The sequence below is a fragment of the Lagenorhynchus albirostris genome, chromosome 7 (assembly GCF_949774975.1).
Source record: "Lagenorhynchus albirostris chromosome 7, mLagAlb1.1, whole genome shotgun sequence".
Lineage (NCBI taxonomy): Eukaryota > Metazoa > Chordata > Mammalia > Artiodactyla > Delphinidae > Lagenorhynchus > Lagenorhynchus albirostris.
Genome location: NC_083101.1, coordinates 113,613,837 through 113,636,142, shown reverse-complemented (window position 1 = coordinate 113,636,142; position 22,306 = coordinate 113,613,837). Strand labels below are relative to the sequence as shown.

At 42.0% G+C, this 22,306-nt stretch overlaps 1 protein-coding gene across 1 annotated transcript in view; it reads left to right on the top strand.

The window, feature by feature from the left end:
• Positions 1–2,679: 2,679 nt before the first annotated feature.
• The window catches only part of ANXA10 (annexin A10), a 44,803-nt gene continuing 25,176 nt past the window's right edge, over positions 2,680–22,306 (top strand). Inside the window, exons 1-3 of the mRNA XM_060153242.1 lie at positions 2,680–2,781; positions 8,331–8,412; positions 14,950–15,044. Of these exons, the coding sequence (XP_060009225.1) occupies positions 2,680–2,781; positions 8,331–8,412; positions 14,950–15,044 (279 nt within the window). The remainder of the gene's footprint in view (positions 2,782–8,330; positions 8,413–14,949; positions 15,045–22,306) is intronic.

The window sequence follows — 22,306 nt, the reverse complement described above, 5'->3', positions numbered from 1 at the left end:
GCTGTGGCAGACATCAGATCATTAAGCTTTATTTTGATTATATGATAGATACATATTTCCTTTGCAAGTGTAACCCAGATGTAAGCTGCAGTCATCCTGTCCTTTACGACTCAAATTAAGTTCACAAAAATTCTCCTCCCGGTTACTCTTCCTCCCTAAAGATTCTCCTCTGAGGCCAGGGGAACACAGGGAATAAAGATCAATCGTTCTCTCACTCACTGTAAGCGATGTTTCCATTTCTTTTTGTTCATATATGCTGTCCCTTCTCAGTGGCTGGTGACCCATCATGGGACCACCCTAATTCCTTCCCTCCTGCAAAATACCATCAAGAGAAAGCCATCCCCACCAACACTGTGCCTGGCCCCCTGCCACGTCCCATGCCAGCCCCACTCCCCATGGCCGGCAGCAGGCTGGCAGAACCCCGGGGGCTGCCACTCTGTGTTCCCAAAAGCCCCACCATGAGGGAGGGGTGGGGACGTGCAGGCAGCAGCTCAGACACTCAGAGGGACTGGCCAGGGACATATGAGCTGGACAGCCGGCCTCCTGCCCGCTAGAGGACATGGTCTGGGTGTCCTGGATCTGGGGCTGGAGCTGGACGTGCCAACTGCCCTGCCAGGTGCCGGGTCAGGGTGTCTACTCTGCCTGGCGCCATTCTCATCCATAGCGGTCACCAAAAGAGACAGAAAACAACGGGGATTCATGAAAACAGGGGGATCTATACTGGGGTTCTACTGAAGTTAAATATTAAACATTCTGTTCTTAAATGCACTTTGGTGACCCAGCTAATGGGAATCTATTTTTGGCTGTCTTTCTCTAATTTCCTCAATCCCTCCTTCACACACACACACACACACACACACACGCCCCTTTCTTTTTCTCTTAGAATTGGTATAAGAAGAAGAACTTATGCTTTTAGAGTTTTGGTTTTACCCACAAGATCCTTTGCAAATAGAGGTATTTTTCAGTTGCCAAGATGAATAAAGGGCCTCAATCGTACATGTTATTTTACATCAGTTTCAGCTCTAAGGGAAAAGGCTCCAGCCAGGGAGTTAGATCTGGATTTGAGTGTCAGCTTCACGACACACGACCCACATGGCTTCAGACAACTTAGCCTCAGAATCTCCTCATCTGTGAAATAAGCTTAGTATCACCAGCTTCACAAGACCGCTGAGGTGATTACCCAGGAAATGCCCAGAGCACAGCCTGCATGTATGAATAATGAATTTTTAAGCTGCTGGATGAAAGCAGATGTCTCTGAGTCCGTGTATTTTTCTATTTAGTATTTTATAAACATTCTTAGAGCCCACTTTCTACCTAAGGTGCTGCCCTAAATGCTTTGGAAAGCAAGAGAAGAAGTGTCCCCGCCCTTCAGAAATGGAAAATTTAGAGGAAAAGGCAAATGCAAGGCCGTGGTCAACAGAGGTGCAAAGTAAACCATAGGTAATACTCGATGAAACCTGGAAAGACCCCACATAACAGGTGGAATTTGAGTTGAGTCCAGAGTTTGGCTGGAATGAGAGCATCTGCATCACTACCCATGCGTGTTACTTGTCATACCATACCTCTTCCCAAACTGTTTCCTGGAAATCCAAATAGTCTTCCTTCATTCACGAGAACAGTCCAGTCTCTCAATTTGCACAACCACTCACGTTCAGGTCCGTTTTCCACAAAACAAAGGACGCCCAGTTAATGAGACTTACTACTCTTGGAAACCTGGTAGAACTAGGAATGGGTATTTTCTGCTGTGCTCCTGGCACTCGAGCAGGATGTCCTGAAGCTCTGGCACCAGGAAGAGGGTAGACAATTCCTGGGGCGGCAGGTGGGGGGGGGTGTCAGGAAGGACTCCCTGCACAGCGGGCCCTGGAGCCATCAGTTAAATCCTGAACAGATGTTCACGGTGGAGTCAGAGGATGCGAGTGTGTGTGGAGATGGGCACGGGTGGAGAAGAATCCAAACAGAAGGGACAAGGCCAGAGTCACTCAGGGCTGGGGTGTGGGTTGTGCGTCGTGTATAGGAGCCAAGAGGTTCAGGGCGAGAAAGTAAGACACGAACTCATGCAGACGGTCAGGGACCAGTCCTGAAGAGCACTGTTCACACTGTTAAAACATCCGATTGAGTCCCACAGTCATCTGTTCTCAGTCATGGGAACGAGTTGCCGCAAACACTGAAAATACTCCCCTCAAGACCAACGAGTCAAAGCTCGAACGTCTTTTTCTATTCTATACACTCACGTTTTGCCCAATATATGATATTCTCACCCCGACCTATGACTATATACTCTGTTGAGTGGACGACACTGCAGTGTCCTCAAGGCTAGCACACTGGGATGTGTTTGTAAACCTAGGTGCTCCCGGGGATGTTTCTTTCATGTGAAAATCAACCACCCCGTGGGCCAGAGCAGAAAACAGAGAAGCACTGCTCTGGGCAGGAAGGACTTAGGCAGAGAAGGACACAGGACGTGTCTGATCTTGGGAAGGACCATTCTGGCTGAGGGAACAGCTCGTTGGGTGCGACCCGGGGGAAGGGGTAAAGGGGGCAGTAGCAGAGGTTAAGACAAGGGGGCCCCGTGGAAGGTATTGTGGGGAGAGGAGGACGGACGGGACTGGACTAAAGGACACACTCGTGGAAGATGAGAGAGGGTGGGTTAACACACTGGTTACTCAACCCCTAGGGCTGGTCATGCTGAAGCCACTGAAACCGTTCAGGAAGCTCTTGTCAGACAGAAGTCAAAGGAGAGTGGGGTTCAGGGCGTTTGGAGATCCAGGGGCCAGTGCTCCAAAGGTGAGTACGTGCCCTATGGTAACGGAGGCCCAGGACTTCTGTAGGATTTCCTCAGAGGGCTCCAAAAACCCTCAGTTCACTAGAAATCTAAGAATCTCCGTTACACCGAAACAAAGCTGAATTATTCGCTGAAACCCACATGCTGGCAGGTGCCCAGTCAGTCCAGCTGACATTTCAAAGTCCAAACTCTTTAGGTTCTCGGGTGGTCGGGATGAGGGTGACTTAAAAGCCAGATGAGAGAAAGGACTACAATGCGGGTGTTGAATAAGAAGCAACATGGGTTTATGGACCCCGGGCCCCTGGGTCACTATGAATGAGTGAAACACGCATTATCCATGTACCTACTGATATGAGATGATGAACATGTGTTTATCAACTTCATGAGCCGTCTATATGTGACTTTTCCAGTCTGTATTCAGTTCCAGACAATAATTGTGAAATTCTGTCAGTTAAAGAACGCCGTTCATTATTTGCTCAGGGGGTAGATTCTGGAACCAATTTTAAATCTTCAAATCACTCATGATCTCCTGCACAGTGAGTTCATGACACAGTTTATTCTGTCATGTAAAAAGGGAGTGTTTTTTATTCCTCTGTCAAAACCTAAATTCGCAAATGACTAGAAGCAAAGATTATATTTTGATCACCTTCTGGTGAGAGTTCAAATGGAAATGACAGACACTGGGACTTACTTTGCCTGCGACAAGTGATTCTATTTCTAAATCTGACCATTTTCAAGGTAAAAAAATAATTTTACCATATACACATTATTTTCATGTCACATTGGAAAGTGTCCACTTTTTCAAAATTTCCATTCTGCTCTAAGATGTGAACAAATTAGGAACACGCACATTAAAAAGGACTTTGCTTTAAAAGGTATACACGCTGAGAAATACCTGACACGACAGTCTCTTACTCTTTCAGAAGGTTAAACTAACGTGACTGGGTTAACTTAAAATACACCTCAAAAATTAGTAAGTTAAATTACTCTCGGTCAACAAGCAAAACTGCATTCATCAAGAACACACAGTCTGCTTCAGTTCAGCTGTGCATTATACCTGCTAGAGGTTCTGAATTAGCCATGCCTACAACCTCTATCACTTCTTTTGGTTTCTTTCTTTAAGTGGCTGTAGAGTGGAACTCCAATCAGATTATTTCACTCTCTTGCTTAAAAAAACACTCGATGTCCCTTGGTAATCACGTGACAGCTCACCTCTATCTTTGCTTCCCACCCGAGTCACTGTCAAGCCAGACGTGCCCCATTAACTAGGCCCGTCTCCCACCCCACACCCTCTTCTCCAGGACAGTTCTCATTTGTCTGATCTGTTTGTCTCTCTTCAGTTTTCCTGATACAAACAATAAATATGATCAGTATAATGACTTCAAGAATCTGATTAATTCATGTACACTCTGTATTTGTAAAAAAAAACAAACAAAAAGAAAGTTTATCATATTCATTATATATAAAGCCAGGTCATTTGGCCAAAAATCTCATTAATGAATTTTTTTAAAGCAATCATTTAACTTAAGTGACATCACCAGTGAATGAGAACATTTTAAAAAGATGTCTCACTGCATAGAAAATCACGCATAGCTTTGAGGTACCCTCTGCAGACAAGGGACATAAAATATAACTAGAAGGATAAGGAATGAAGCCACAGAACAACTACTTGTACGGCAGCAAATTATAAAACAATACTGTACTTGACATAGGCAAAGCCCCAACTTTAAGAACTGTATCAACAAATGAACTTATCTACGAAATAAAACCCGACTCACAGACACAGAGAACAGACACAATGTGGTTGCCAAGGGGTAGGCGAGGTGGGGGAGGGATGGACTCGGGGTTTGGGATTAGCAGACGCAAACTAGTACATACAGGATGGATAAACAACAAGGTCCTACTGTAGAGCACAGGGAACTCTATTCAATATCCTGAGATGAACCATAATGGAAAAGAATATAAAAAAGCATGTATATATATATAACTGAGTCACTGCTGTACAGCAGAAATCAACACAACATTGTAAATCAATGGTACTTCAATAATTAAAAAAAAAAAAGAGGGGCTTCCCTGGTGGCGCAGTGGTTGGGGGTCCGCCTGCCGATGCGGGGGACACGGGTTCGTGCCCCGGTCCGGGAAGATCCCACATGCCGCGGAGCGGCTGGGCCCGTGAGCCATGGCCGCTGGGCCTGCGCGTCTGGAACCTGTGCTCCACCGCGGGAGAGTCCACAACAGTGAGAGGCCTGCGTACCGCAAAAAAAAAAAAAAAGAACTGTATCAAATAGAAAAATGTAAGATACTAATGAAAAATAAAAGGTCAGTGAGTGGTAGGGAAGTTTAAGAAGCTCTCAGTGTAGACTGACGTCATCAGGGAGCCTGGTGTTGGGTGTGAGGATGCACAAAATGCGGCCGAGCACAAATATTGGAAAACAGTCCAAAGAAAATAGAGGAACATATATCTACAGGTATACTGTAATCACTTGAAAAAAGTTTTATGGCCCAAAGCAATTAATCAATCAATTTTTTCAAATAATTGTTTAATTCAGGGGACAAAGTTAAAACTGGTAACTAAACTGTTTCCATAGCTTAACTGGTCAGTTCAGTCAAAATGGCCCCTGACGGATGGTGATTGTCAGGGACGATGTTGGTCAGAGGTACAAACTCCCAGTTTTGAGGTGAACAAGTCCTGGGATGTCATGTACAGCACGGTGATTCCAGTTTTCTTTTTTTCTTTTTTAATTTAATTTTATTTATTTTTTGATATAGCACGTTCTTATTAGGTATCCATTTTATACATATTAGTGTATATATGTCAATCCCAGTCTCCCAGTTCATCACATCCAGTTTTCAACACTGTCTTGTATACAGGAAAGCTGCTAGGAGCACAGGTCTCAAATGTCCTCATCAGAAAAAAGGGACGTGCAAGGTGAGGGGTGTGTTAACTCACCTTACCGTGGGGTCACTTCACAGTGTACACGTGGATCAGGTCACATCGTGCACCTTAAACTTGCACAATGTTCCATGTCAATTATACCCCAATGAAACTGGAAAAATATGACCATTAAAAGACAAAGTCATCATCCCAATGAGAAAATAAGTAAAAGGAACACTAAGTACGTGTCTTACATGGAATAGTGCTGCTCACTTGAGCTTAACTAAAGTATAATTGACATAAAATGAATACAATGATTTAATACGCTATATAAATGGGCATGAATGACAAGTACTATAAAACTATTTCCTGAATTACTAAATATTCACAATGTTTTCTTAAAAAAAACATTTTTAGTGTATTCGTTTAAGGCCAATTGATAAGGAGATAATTTTAAGTGACAAAGGATATTGGAACTGTAATAAATAAATGAATAATAATTTTTGCACTACACTGTAAAAATACATTGTACTAGTCGTCTATATAAGGATTAAAAAAACTGTGAAGAAAAAAACTGTGGACTCTTATTTCACATACAAATCGTGTCTGATAAATCACTATAGGCAGTTCCAACTTTATGTATAACTTTCAGAGCTTTTTTCTTTCTTTTTTCTATCTTTCATTTGGTTTTTTTGTGCAAAAGATAAACAGTTTCATTTTGTAGCACATACTCCGGTAGAAAACTGGGGGATCCTAGCCCGGCCAGGAATGAAATGTTCTGTTTTGTGATGGACATTTCCACATTCAGTGCTGAAATTGCCTAGGTAACTTATACTTATTTAACAATATGTCCCATTGTTTTCAAATACATTTTCTCTTTTATACTTTACAACACTCCTTTGGTTGAGAGCACACAGCAAGACTAAGGTCACCAGGCATGAATGGTACTGCCCCTCCAGACTTGTCCAAACAAGCCTTCTAACTCCTGAAACAGGGAACTAAAGTTACCTCTTTCCCATGCCTCAAAAAACCTTTAATATTTCCAATGGAAAAAAAAAACAGAAAAAGCTACACAGACAAAAAGGATTTAGTAAAAGGCAGTGACAAATAGCAGAAAAGAAATTTTACATTTAAAGGCATGGCTCTTCTTTCAAAAGTTTAAATCTTAAATTTCTCTAGGGTTATAAGATTCAAAACAAAATGACTGAGGTGAGGAGAACTCAATCAGGAAATTAATTTTAGAATCTGATCTCTGAACTTAATTTAGTAAATATAAGAAGAATCATAGTCTGTTTTCCTGATAGAATCTCAGCCAATGGGACTGGCTAGTGAATAAGGGAGATAAAATTCATGATGTCTCCTAATAAATAGCTTCTAGAATCATGGGTTGACTCAAGAGAACTTAGTTTCTGGATCATTGCCAAGAAGCTTGAACTATTAGAAGCAAATTGGACATTGGTTTGTAAACTCAGGCACGGGCATCATAAGATGCAAACTGTGTTCATATTTTAATTACATATGTCTGTCCGTCTAGGATTTAAGAAGAATGTTTCACTAACTTGGTTGTACTTCTACGTACGAAAATATGTCCATATTACAACTACTCTATGGTTTCCAGTCTACTTCAAACAGGCAGCTTCCTGTTTATCAACATCAGTCAAGCGGAATACAAATGGAATTGAATTCTTAGTTTTAACTCAAGTGAACAGTTTTCTTAATCCCCCAAAAATCTTTTCATAAATATTTTGGCATCGGTATATGCATATTTCTTGGACTAGAAGTTCGGTCCAGTCTTTTGCTCATCAATTAATTAATTTTCTGCTGTTAGATGATGGGCCCTGGAAAACTTCACCTGCTGCAAAAGAGCTCGGTGAACCTGCCCACTGAAGGCCTGGAGACCTGTTTTCTACAGGAAGACATTTTTCCCAATGTTTCTGGGCAAACTCACGACAAACAGGGGAGAGCTCCCCTTCTTAATACACTTTGGTGGTCTGAGTGTCATCCTACAGAGCCCAGTCCTGCTGGCTCTGTCTCAAATAAGCGACTCAAAGCCTCACCTATGTCTTCTGCCATTTTATTATTAGCATGAATGAGAACTGAAACAGAGAATTATCAGGAGTTCACGTCTTCCTCTGTAGCTGCAGAGGCTTTGCCAAAAATCTCTGCCCCGTCTTCATCATGAATCCCTAATCCAAATTCAAATGTTTCAATTTCCTCTAATATGATTTCAGGGCCCCTGAATTGTTAAAAAAAAAAAAAAAAAAAAAGCCGTGGTGGTTAACTGCCACTTATAACTCATTTAAATGGGATGAATCCCCACAATTCATCTCTTTTCAGTTTCTATAAAATAGTCTCCAATTCCTAAGAAAATGCTTACTGTTTACTAAGAAGACATGTATTTATTTGATTCTTACACTCTTCTACTATTAGTTCTAGTTTCTCCGTTTCCTAGATGAACAATAGATGCCAGTGCAGGAGAAGCCAATAGACTAGAAAGAACACAATTAAGCCTCTGCAATTGACATACAATTAACACATTTGTTTAATAGACCTGTGTGTATGTCTTAGAGTAATTCAAACATACAGAATGTACTTTTGTTTTTATTTATCTAAAAAAATGTTGAAACCTTTGGTGTGCATTACTGCAATCCCTTTCTCTCTGACTCTCCCCACCAGGTGCAGGGAACCATCTTCCCAGCTCCCAATTTCAACCCCATGATGGACGCCCAAATGCTGGGGGAAGCACTCCAGGGATTTGGTAAGCCTGGTGATTTCTAGCACCTTTCTTGATCATTTTTTTCCTGTGCTTTACCTTGTCTTAAGACTATAATATGGGTGTAAACAGCTGATGTCTAACAGAAAGCAAACACTGATTCAAACAAAAAGCTGGGCAAAAAAGTAGAACAAGAAAAATAATAGAAAAGATCAACAGAATTGCCTCTCGCAATTGCAGATCTGACCTTGACATGTTTTTGCCTTAGATGCTTAAATGCCTAACAACTAAATGAAATTCCAAACCAAAAAACTTAATCTGGGATAAACATCCTTTCTTCACCCTTGTTTGTTTTCTAGCCTGTTTCCTTTGAGACTCCCACATCCAGCCAAATCAGACTTCCTGCTGCTCCCCCGGGGGATCTGCTTTTCCACATCCCTGCAAATTGGCCCAGTAATCCCCCTGCCTGGAAGGCTATATTCTTCTCCCATCTACTTGGAATTCAAATTCTCTTCCTTCAGGAATCCCTTCAATTGAGCCTTCCTCTTTGAACCCTTCTTTGCCCTCCAAACTCATCAGTCGTCCAAAGCCCAGCACCTGCTTCTGCAAGGTCCTGCCTCTGACCCCACCTCCACCAGGCCTGTCCCCTCCCCCCACCCCCTTCACCTGCTGACTGGCCTCTGAGCTCCCAGGGTGGGAGGCTGGGTCAGGTGCTTGTAAGTGCATGTCCAGTGAATGAACTAGAGTTTAGGAAAGAAATGTGGAGAGAAGTGGGAAGTTGTTGAGTTCTTTTAAAAAAGATTTAATCTTTAAGATATGATATGGAGCTGTTAAACATCCAACCTGTCCTAAGGAGACTTCTGGTGAGCACGAAGATGAACACTGACAACAGAAAGGAAACGTTTGCATGAAACATAAAAAGCCTTTCATGAGAAAGCAAGCTCTCAGCTTTGAAGACAAGGTCATCTTTACACAAGCTATACTGTGTGTGTGTGTGTGTGTGTGTGTGTGTGTGTGTGTGTGTGTGTGTGTGTGTGTGTGTGTGTGTGTGTGTGTGTGTGTGTGTCCACTAGCAGGACCCTGGAGGAAAACAATAAAGGACTTTGAATGTGCTCTAAAGTCAACATTAAGAGTCCGCAATGCTTATGCCTTTAAAAATATTAATCATCGCTAGAAAAATCTGGAGACAGGGCAACGAACAGTTATGGATTAACTTTTTCTTCAGGAGAATAATTTTTGCTTTAAAACTATAAATCAGAGCAATCTATTCACTGAAAATTCTTCTTTATGCCAGTTTCAATTTTCCTGTCATCGCAATTTTAGGGTCAGAATTTGGATTCATTTTGACCCTTGTAGGTTTGTGCTGGTCAGTGTTTTAGCTGAAGAATTTCAGGAGGTTTGGGGTTTGACGGCACACCTCTGCTCTAGTACGACAAAGCAAGAACACAGCTCAAGATGCTGTGAAAGTCTATCCATCCTGATGCCCCTGGCAAAGGGCAATCGAAAACGACAATTGCAAATGTTTTCCTCGGCTACTGTGGGTTTTTTCCAGCTTTGCTGAGACACAAATGACCTATAACATTGTGTAAGTTTAAAGTGTACCATGTGATGATTTCAAAGACGTATATTTTGCTAAATGGTCAACACAATAAGGTTAGTTTACACATCCTCCCTCTCACAGAATTACCATTTTTTGTCATTATTGTTATGGTGAGAACATTTACCCTCTACTCTCTTAGCCACTTTCAAGTATGCAATACAGTATTGTTAACTGTAGTCACCATGACGGATGTTAGATCCCCAGAACTCACTCCTCTTATAACTGGAAGTCTGTACACTTTGACTGTCACCTCCCCCTTTCCTCCATCCCCCAGCCCCTGGCTGTTTCCATGAATTCAGCTATTGTGGATTCCATGTATGTGAGATCATACAGTATCTGCATTTCTCTGTCTTATTTCACTTAGCGTAACGCCTTCAAGATTCATCCATGTTGTCACAAATGGCAGGATTTCCTTCTTTTTATGGCTGAGTAATATTCCATTGTGTGTGTATCATATTTTCTTTATTCATTCCTTTGTCGATGGGACACCTAAGTGGTCTCCATGTCTCAGCAATTGTGAATAATGCTGTAATGAGCATGGGGGTGGAGATAACTCTGCAAGATAGCAATTTCATTTCCTGTGGATAAATACCCAGGAGTGGAACTACTGGATCACATGGTAGCTCTATTTTTAATTTTTTGAGGAACCTCCGTAACGTTTTCCATAGTGGTTGCACCAATTTACATGCCCACCAACAGTGCAGGAGGGTTCCCCTTTCTCCACATCCTTGCCAACACTTTTTATCTCTTGTCTTTCAGATGATGGCCATTCTGACAGGTGAGAGGTGATATCTCACTGTGGTTTTGATTTGCATTTCCCTGATGATTAGTGATGTTGAGCAGCTTTTCGTGTACTTCTTGGCCATTTGTACACCTTCCTGGGAAAAATGTCTATTCAGGTGCTTTGCCCATTTTTTTCAATCAGATTATTAATTATTCTTTTTTACTATTGAGTTGTATGAGCTCCTGATACATTGCAGCTATCAACTCCTTATCAGGTATATGATTTGCAAGTATTTTCTCCCATTCTATAGGTTGCCTTTTCACTTTGTTGATTGTTTCTCTTGCTCTGCAGAAGCTTTTGAGTTTAATGTAGTCTCACTTGTTGTTTTTTTTTTTTTTTTTTTTTTTTTTTTTGCGGTACCCGGGCCTCTCACTGTTGCGGCCTCTCCCGTTGCGGAGCACAGGCTCCGGACGCGCAGGCCCAGCGGCCATGGCTCATGGGCCCAGCCGCTCCGCAGCATGTGGGATCTTCCCGGACCGGGGCACGAACCCGTGTCCCCTGCATCGGCAGGCGGACTCTCAACCACTGCACCACCAGGGAAGCCCATCACTTGTTGGTTTTTGACTTGGCTACTGTGTCTTACATAGAAAAATCAGAAAGCAAAAATATTCCCTGACGCAAATGGAAATGAGTAGTTTTAACAAAAATTGTCTTAAGTTGTATAACAATTCACCAAGGAAAAGCAGTACCTCTCAGGTAACAATGTCTAACAGTGCAGTCCACTTGCCAAGTCCTAACTGCGACAAGCTACTTCCCTACCCACGCACTCTTACAACAACTGTGTTTCTTTTGTCTCAGTTAACACATATAATTTCCAGATCATGCCTATGAGATCCTGGGCGAGGGGAACTATTTTTAACCTATATGCCTAACTCACGGTAAAGCTGCGTACAGGACAAAATGAATCTTTGTGAAACACTGGGTGCTATTTAGACTAGGCGTCCTCACCTGCCCCAGCCCTCACTGACCACCAATATGATGTGAGCCGTAGGGTGTGTGTAGACCTTCTTTACAGAAGTGGAGGGAGTTTCCCTCTATTCCTAGCGGCTGAGTTTTCCTATATTTCCGCTAGAAGCAGTCGTTCAGCATTTACTAATTCATGCTCACGGTGACTTTGTAGAAACCTTTCACTAAGAACAAGAATCAACTGTACATCATAAAAACCTATAAGACTGCTACGGTTCACCATGTCAGATTTTTCTGTTAAACCGTTGGATAGGAATTATCTAGAAATTCCTGCCCCTAATATAATAGGACAAGAAAGAGAAATAGATACAATGATTCTAAAAAACAAATCAAAATTCTCTGAAATTGCAGAGGACATTATTAATATATCTCAAGATCCAAGGTAATCAAGCAAAAGCATTATTAAAAACTGTGAGAGTTCAATAAGTTTTCTGGATACAAAGTCAACATAAAATTTGACATCATTTACTTCATTGAGCAATTATGTGTTAAGAAACAAAGCAAAAATAATATAGCTTGAAATATCAATAGAAATGCAAATATGAATAATTTCAACAAAATCAAGTTTCTTGTTATTTGTAAAAACTCTACAAATCTTTACTAAGTCTTTTAGAAAAGAAAAACACATAATTCAACAGATTCATCATGTTAGTCACAGAAATATAATTTCTCTAAATTGATTCCTAAGTATACAGTTATTTTAATTGAAATTTTAATAATATTTTTGAGATCCATATATTACTCTGAAATATCTCTAGAAGGGTAAATGAGCCAGAGTTGCTATGAACTTTGAAAAATGGAGAGTAATTCAGAGAGGTAGGTTGTGGATAATCCCAACAGGACAACAACGAAAACCAGAAGGCTACAAAAATTACAAAAGTGTGACGATAGCAAAATCAACAATGGAGCCAATTGAAAAACCTTCTATTTATTATTAAAAATACGTTATCTGGACCGCCCATCACGCAGTCAGCAGATCCCTTCAGAACCACCTAATGTCCCTTGGCTCCAGCGCTGAACCTGGGGCCCCGTGCACCTGATGCTCTGGTGCCTTTCTCTACAGGCTGCCTTTGCTCCCAAACCCGAAATCCCAGGCTCTAGAGCTGATCCTCTGCCTCCCTCCCTCCATTCTGCAGCTGCCGGACCATTTCTCTCACCTGCATAAATACCTCGCTCCCACTTTGGGTTCTTCCAGGCACGGTCATCTGTGTATATCCAGTCCCGTGCCCTCATTCACTGGACGTTTTCACATGCGGCTCATCACTCTCCCATGATCCGAACACATCCAGGATGGCATTAACTTCCAAAAAGATGATCTGCTTAACATCCTAGCACTTCAACTCATTCTTCTCCTCATCTCCATCATTTGTCAAAGGAAAAGTATACCACACAGAATTCAACAGGCAGGGAAGCCTTTATGAAAGAGGAGAGAGAATGAACTCAGCTCCTCTGAAACAAAAGGCAGGCGAGGTCTGAGCCCTGGGATGTTCTAGAGGTCACAGGGGCGGGGGCCTTGGTCAACACAATGAGGACTTCTGAGGCTGCTCATTGGTACTCAGGGTCCTGCCTGCCACAGAGGTTGGGAGACAGTGGCTCTATCTTTCCCGGCAATTGTATTTCAAAGGGATGCATCCCAAGTCCTTGAGAAAGGCATTTCTGGGCATTAAAACTGGCAGGTGGTTGGGACAAGATTTATGTCTTGGGGGAAAAGAAAGAATTTACAACTGCAAGTTTTCTGAAGTAAATGCTCTCAGAAAAAAAGAAGGAAGGAAGGAAGGAAGGAAGGAAAGAAGAAAGAAAGAAAAGAAAGAAGGAAGGAAGGAAGGAAAGAAAGAAAGAAAAGGAAGGAAGGAAGGAAGGAAGGAAGGAAGAAAGAAAGAAAGGAAGAAAGAAAGGAAGAAAGAAAGAAAGGAGGAAGGAAAGAGGTCAAAGGCTTCTAATCAGGAGAAGTTTGTCTGAATTTTGGTCAAGCTGAGGGGATGCTAACACCTTCTTGGTTACTCTACCACCACTAACGTTGCAGCTAAATTCCCCTGAAGCAGCTGTGCATTCAGGCGTTTTTTCAGGTTCATGGGTTGGTGCAGGAGGAAGTGGGGCCTCAGAGCCCAGGAGCAGAGCCTCTGTTATGGGGAGGGGCCGCCCACCCCTGGGCAGGGGCATGGTCCCCCCCTCACAGCCCCTTCCCCAGGACTCTTCCTTCTGTTGGGGTCTGGACTGAGGTATGAGGCAGATGCACCCCTGGGCTGAGCAGCTGGGGTTTGTCAAGTGGACTCAACTGGAGCTCTGTTTTCCCCTGACACTCCAAGGACAAAGTTAATGGCAGGAGCTGAGCTCTGCTGAAGAGGTGAGATGACCATGACTATCACATCTCCTGAGGTCAGGGAAACCTCTCCAAGCGCACATGCACAGAGAGGCTCCTCAGGGGGTCAAAAAGGGAGGGCGCACTACCCCATAATATGTGTTGTCAGACCTCCCGTCAGCCTCAGCGCTGGAATCCATCTTGGCAAAAAGATGTGCACACATACCGGGAAGGCCCTGAGACAGGTCAGATGTGGGAGAAAAAGGGAGATAATTGGCTAGAGGAGAACAGAGACCTGGAAGAACTGTCCTGAATAAGTGATTTAAATCCACTCTCCTCATTCAGGACTCCTGCACTCTTCTCTGGGTGTGTATCTGTGCTTTGCTTCTGCTCTAAATAAATCGCTTCTTTTTTCTCATACTGTGCTTCCAATGAACTCTGTGCCTGCTTTACAATGTCTCTTTGTGGGATTCTTTCTCCAAAGGAGACAATGACCGGGATCCTCTCACCTGCTGACATCAGCACCACAGCAGTTACTTTTGTCTTAATGTACATTTGTTGTAAGTCATATCAAACCGTACAGTAAGAAAGACACGTGGCCAATTCAAACAGGAATCAGCTTGGCGTCCAGGAAAGCCTTTTGTTGGTGGGGTAGGAGGGGTGGTAGAAGAAAGACCACATTCTTCACTCCTCTGTATTTTTATTGAATCCTTTTGAAGGAAAATCTGTAGTTGTAGCATCAAGAGGAGAGACAGGAGGTCCCTCGCCATGTCAGGGGCTGCCCTGTGACTTCCATTTGAGTTGGAATCGTTCCCTGCCTGCTGGAAGCAACACGGGGACAAGCTTGCATGCTGCCTTTGATCCCTGGACACTGAGTTCTTCCTACCTACAGGGTAGCAGTCTCACGACTCTCCAAATACGCCCCTTTTCCAGGCTGTGACAAGGACCTGCTGATTGACATCCTGACCCAGCGCTGCAACGCGCAGAGGCTGGTGATCGCGGAGGCCTACCAGAGCACCTTCGGCCGGGTGAGTCACTCCCTCCCCACCCCTTTCCAAGGAAATTCCTGAGAAGCCTCAGAACTGGTACCGTTACCCTTTTCAGCCTCTGATTACAAAGGCTTCCGACTTCACCAAACATCAGAAACGGTTCTTCTGCCCCAAATGTGTTGCACAGAATGTCGGAAAGAGACACATCAAATGTGCCTGTGATCCCACCAGCCCCCTCTCAGAAATTGTTCAGCTTCATAAAGTAAAAGTTCTGATAGCCCGACACCACCATTGGTCCAGTTAGGCTAAAAACACCCCTGCGTCAAGCTCTAGGGAAGGTGCACAAGGGGCTGAAAATCCAAGGCCCCCAAATAAGATCTTTTCCTGCATTTCTCCAGAGGTCCTCACCCACCTCTCAACCCAAGCAAATTCCCCACTAGCTTTTCTTCCCACAGCTGCCGTTGCGCTTAAAAATAGTTTCGGGCAATCAAACTACCCACAGGGCTTTAAAGTCATCGCCCCCAATTTCAAAGCAAGCGGCATTAAAGCTTTCTTTTGTTATGCATTTAAACCACAGATTCAGAACAGAAACCCTTCAGGCCAAAAGGACCTGCAATAGCAATTTCTTTGTCAACTGAGCCTTATCCATGAAACGCCATCATAAATCTTTCTCTGTAACGTTAGTCCTTAAAAACTTACTCCATCTCCAAACCTCAGTCTCAACACCTACAGTACGCAAAACAAAGGTATACCTCTGCTTTAGAATGAATGACGAGTCCAAAAAGCCACCACTGCTCATGAAATTGGCTGAATTAAGCCGTAGTTGGAAACCAGTTTTGCTTTTTCTCCAGGTAAAACTGTTACTTTTCCTATGTTCCAATGACACCAGTGCTAGTTCTCTTTTGAAAGAGAATGTAAAAGCTATACAAGTTGCAGCATTAGTAATCCAATATTGTTTTAATATGCATACTGCCATAAGAGAGGTCATTTTGCAGTAAATTTTTAACCCAAAACTTTGCATACATCTGTGCTTTTCATAGATCAGGTTAACTTAGGTAACAGCATTACTTTATCACTCTCTACAAAATTACCCTAAAACAGACTCAAATAATTCAGAAATGAGGTGCTTACAACTCATCGAACAACGGATCCTCCAGGGTAGAGCACTTACCACACGCCCAAGGTCTCAGAGTGGTCAGATCCGCTGTGCTGAGGTCCCTGGGCACCGGGGAACTTAGGGACCCTTAGACGAGCTGATAGGGGCCTCTCTGCTCTGAAATGCCCCGTCAGACATCAGTTACCGGGTCTCAGAGTCACTTTTCCTGTCCCGTGTCCCTGGCTCACACTGTCCTGATTTGGGCCCTCACCATGTGGTACCCAGATGGATGTGGAAATGCCCCTCGCCCCCAGAGCTGCTGCCCCCCAGCCCTTCCCCTGGGTACCCCCCAAATTGAAGCCAGAAAGAGTCCAAATCTAAAACTCCACTTTCTTGCTTTAATCCCTGAGCGTTAATCTCAATTCCCCTCACAAATACCCATCTGGGCACCGAATTCAACCCACCTGCCCACAGGCTCACCGAGTCCCGCAGCCCCTCTCTGCTCCGCACCTCAAGCCAGCTCACCACCTCCTGCTTCATCCACCGCATCAAAGGCAGGCCCTGCGGTCTACAAACTGACAGCAGGCTGCCCGGCCCGCCTGGTCCTCCGTGTACTCCAGGGCCCAGACCTGCACAGCCAGGCCACCCTAGACATGCATCCCTGACACCTGACACCGTTGCACCACATTCTCTCCAGCTGCTGCCCCATCCTCTCCTGCAGCCGCCCAGGTCAGGGGGTCATGCTGTCCTCCTCCCCGCCAGGGGTTCGGGTTTACTTACCTCCTGACCCCTCGACCATCACCTCCTGGAAATCAGGGACCGGGTTACTGGCCGCCATCCTTCCCTCCAGAGTCCTGCCTGGGTCTGACACAGAACAGACACTGCATTTATAGAATTCCACTCTGCCTCTAAAAACAAAGGAGAAAAAGAAAAACATCACTTTAGAATCCAATAGTTAAAAAGAACATTCACAAACTGCCTACATTTCCCTTCTCCCTCATTCCCTGCTCTGGCTGCCCCGGGTCACCCTGCCTGACCTTGGTGAGGGCTCCTTGACCTCCCCCAGTGCTCACGTTCAGAATGATTTCTTCCACCTGGACAAGGTGTGTCTTCTGCTGGCTTTCCCTTTCTGCGGGAGAGTTTATAGGTTTCTTGTATGTTAATCATTGATATTCCTATATTTTTATTAATGTGAATAATCAAGATTAGAGGGAATTATTTTCTTAGCTACTGAGTAAGGTACAATTCTAGGCATGTTCCATAAACACCTATTATTATATATTTGACTCCTGTCTAACAGCTCCCAAGTTCAAAAAGGAGGTAATACAAATGCTAAAGGAATTAAGAAAAATTTCGATAGAAACGCAGATCACTGTAACAAGCAACTAGAAACTATACAGAGGAGCCAGTCAAAATTAGACAGCTCAATTGCTGAGACAAAAACTGAGCTAAAAGCAATGAATAGCGGACTAAATAATGCAGAAGAACAAATAAATGATCTGGAAGACAGAATAATGGAAATCACCCAATCAGAACAGCAGACAAAAAGACAAATAAAAACAAAGCAACATACGAGACCTATGGGATAATATAAAGTGTACCAACCTATGCTAAATAGGGATCCCAGAAGGAGAAAAAAGAAGAAAGGGGATTGAAAAATGTATTTGAAGAAATTATGGCTAAAAACTTCCCAAACCTAAAGAAGGAAACAGCTATCCAGGAACATGAAGCATAGAGGGTCCCAAACAAGATGAATGCAAAAAGACTCACACCAAGGAATATCATAATTGAAATGGCAAAAGTGAAAGACAAAGAGAGGATTCTAAAGGCAGCAAAAGAAAAACGAAGGGAACCCCCACAAGGCTATCAGCTGATTTCTCTGCAGAAACTTTGCAGGCCAGAGGGAGTGGCAATATATATTCAAAGTCCTGAAAGGGAAAAATCTGCAAACTTGGATACTCTACCCAGCATGATTATCATTTAGAACAGAAAGAAAGATAAAGAATTTCTCAGACAAGAAAAAGCTAAAAGAATATAGCAATGTTAAATCTATCCTAAAAGAAATATTGCAAGGTTTTCTCAAAAGAGAAAAGAAACAACAATCTATAAGAAAAGGAAAAACATAACAGGAAAGGCAAATATATAAAAGGACTGAAAATCACTTAAATTGGCCAATACATAGATTAAAAACAATCAAAAATTTTTGTAAAAGTGATTGTAACTACAATTAACAGCAAAAGAATAAACATGAAGATAAAAATAGGATGTCAAAATTACAAAATGTGGGAAGGCGAGTAAGAAAATGTAGACCTTTTAGAATGTGTTTGAGCTTATATGACTATCGGTCTAAAGCAATTAGATATGGTTAAGGGTTAACATACTTGAAAATCAGGGTAATTACAAATAAAAAACATACAAGAGATTCACAAAAACCAAAAAGAAAGGAGCTCAAGCATAATACAAAAGAAAATCATCAAATCGCAAAAGAAAAAACAAAAAGAAGGAACAAAAGAGAAATACAAAATCAACTGGAAAACAAGGTTTGAAATGGCAATAAATACATACTTATCAAAAATTACTTTAAATGTCTATAGACTAAATGCTCTGTTAAAAAGACACAGAGTAGCAGATTGGATAAAAACAAGAACCTACAATATGCTGCCTACAAGGACTCACTTTAGGGCACAAGTCACACAGATTACAAGTGAGGGGACGGAAAAGATATTTCATGCAAATGGAAATGACAAGAAAGCAGCGGTAGCTATACTCATGTCAGACAAAATACACTTTAAAACAAAGGCCATAAAGAAAGACAACGAAGGACACTATATAACGATAAGAGGATCAATACAAAAGGATATTCCACTCATTAACATATATGCACCCAATATAGGAGCACCTAAATACATAAAACAAATGCTAACAGATATGAAGGGAGAAACTGACAAAAATACAATATAGTAGGAGACTTTAACACCCCACTGACATCAATGGACAGATCTTCCAGACAGAAAATCAGTAAAGCAACAGAGACCCTAAATGACACAATGGAACAGTTTAACTTAATTGACATCTACAGGACGCTACATCCAAAAAAAGGCCAGAATACACATTCTCTAGTATACATCACATACTAGGAACAAAACAAGCCTCAAGAAATTTAAGAGGAGAGAAATTATTTCAAGCCTCTTTTCTGACCACAACGGCATAAAACTAGAAATCAACCACAGAAAGAATGGGGAAATTATCACATGGAGACTAAACAACATGCTACTGAAAAACAAATGGGTCAATGATGAAATCAAAGAGGAAATCAGGAAATACCTCGAGACAAATGGCAATGAAAACACAGCCTTACAAAATCTATGGGATGCAGCAAAGGCAGTTACAAGAGAGAAGTTCACAGTGATATAGGCCTTCCTCAAGAAACAAGAAAAATCTTAAATTAACAACTTAACCTACCACCTAAAAGAACTAGAAAAAGAAGAAAAAACAAAACCCAAAGTTAGCAAAAGGAATGAAATATTAAAGATCAGAGAGGAAATAAATAGAGATAATCAATAGAAAAAAAATCAGTAAAACCAAGAACTGGTTTATTGAAAGGATAAAGAAAAAATCAACAAACCTCTAGTCAGGCTCACCAAGAAGAAAAGAGAGAGAACCCAAATAAACAAAATAAGAAATGAAAGAGGAGAGGGCTTCCCTGGTGGCGCAGTTGTTGAGAGTCCACCTGCCGACGCAGGGGACATGGGTTTGTGCCCCGGTCTGGGAAGATCCCACATGCCGCGGAGCGGCTAGGCCCGTGAGCCATGGCCACCGAGCCTGTGCGTCCGAAGCCTGTGCTCTGCAATGGGAGAGGCCACAACAGTGAGAGGCCTGCGTACCGCCAAAAAAAAAAAAAAAAGAAAGAAATGAAAGAGGAAAAATATCAACTGATACCACAGAAATACCAAAAAAAATTGTAAGAAAATACTTTGAACAGTTATATACCAGCACATTGGACAATCTAGAAGAAATAGGCAAGTTTCTAAAAACATACAACCTGCCAAAATTGAGCCAATAAAAAACAGATAATTTGAACAGACTGATACTAGAAGTGAAATAGAATCTGCAATTAAAAAAAACAAAACAAAAACAAAACTCCCTGCAAACAAAAGTCCAGGACTGGACGGCTTCTCTGGGGAATTCTACCAAACATACAAAGAACTTATACCTCTCCTTCTCAAACTCTTCCAAAAGACTGAAGAGGAGGGAACACTCCCAAAGTCATTCTATGAAGCCACCATCACCCTGATACCAAAACCAGACAAAGTCACTACAAAAAAATAGAATTACAGGCCAATATCTTTGATGAATATAGATGAAAAATTCCTCAAAAATATTAGCAAACTGGATCCAACAGCATATTACAAGTAGAACTTATTCCAAGGTCACAACAATGGTTCAACACATACAAATCTATCAATGTGATGCACTACATTAAGAAAAGAAAGGACAAAGTCTCAATAGACACAGAAAAAGCATTTGATAAAATTAAACATCCATTTGTGATAAAAACTCTCACCAAAATGGGTATAGAGGGAACATGTCTCAAGATGATAAAAGCCATTTATGAGAAACCCACAACCAACATAATAATCAGTGGTGAAAAGCTGAAAACCTTCCCACTAAATTCTGAAGCAAGACAAAGACGCCCACTCTCACCACTTCTATTCAACATAATATTGGAAGTCCTAGCCACAGCAATCAGACAAGAAAAAGAAATAAAAAGTATCCAAATTCACAGGGAAGAGGTAAAATTGTCATTATATGCACATGACATGATACTATACATAGAAAACTGTAAAGACCCCGCACAAAAACTATTCAGCAAAGTAGCAGGATACAAAATTAATGTACAGAAATCTGCTGCATTTCTTTACACTAACAATGAAATATCAGAAAGAGAAAATTAAAAAATCAATCCCATTTAAAATTGCTTCAAAATAAAGAAGATACCTAGGCATAAACCTAACCAAGGAGGTGAAAGACCTATATGTTGAGAACTATAAAATGTTGATAAAGAAACCTGAAGATGATTCAAAGAAATGGAAAGATAACTCATGCTCTTGGAAGAATTTATATTGTTAAAATGGCCATACTCGGGCTTCCCTGGTGGCACAGTGGTTGGGGGTCTGCCTGCCAATGTAGGGGACGCGGGTTCGTGCCCCGGTCTGGGAGGATCCCACATGCCGCGGAGCAGCTGGGCCTGTGAGCCATGGCCGCTGAGCCTGCACGTCCGGAGCCTGTGCTCCGCAACGGGAGAGGCTGCAGCAGTGAGAGGCCCGACTACCGCAAAAAAAAAAAATGGCCATACTCCCCTATCATTTAATGTGATCCCTATCAAATTACCCACGACATTTTTCACAGAATTAGAACAAATAATCTTAAAATTTATATGGAACCACGGAAGACCCAGAATTGCCAAAGCAATCCTGAGAAAAAAGAAAAACACTGGAGGCATAAGCCTCCCAGACTTTGGACAATACTACAAAGCTACAGTAATCAAGACAGTGTGATATTGGCACATAAACAGATATATGAATCAATGGAACAGAAGAGAGAGCCCCAAAATAAATCCACACACATACAGTCAATTAATCTTCAACAAAGGAGGCAAGAATACACAGTGGAGAAAAGACAGTCTCTTTAACAAGTGGTGTTGGGAAAGCTGGACAGCCACATGTAAATCAATGAAGTTAGAACACTCCCTCACACCATACATAAAAATAAACTCCAAATGGTGTAAAGCTTATATATAAGACATGGTACCATAAAACTCCTAGAAGAGAGCATAGGCAAAATATTCTCTGACATAAATCCTAGCAATATTTGCTTAGATCAATCTCCCAAGGCAAAGAAATAAAAGCAAAAATAAACAAATGGGACCTGATCAAACTTGAAAGCTTTTGTGCAGCAAAGGAAATCACAAACAAAACAAAAAGACAACCTATGGACTGGGAGAAAATATTTGCAAAGGATGCAACAGACAAAGGTTTAATTTCCAAAATATACAAACAGCTCATAAAGCTCAATATCAAAAAAAACAAACAAACAAAAAAACCAACCCAATCAAAAAATAGGCAGAATACCTAAATAAACATTTCTCAAAAGAAGACATACAAATGGCCGATACGTATATGAAAAGATGTTCAACATCACTAAT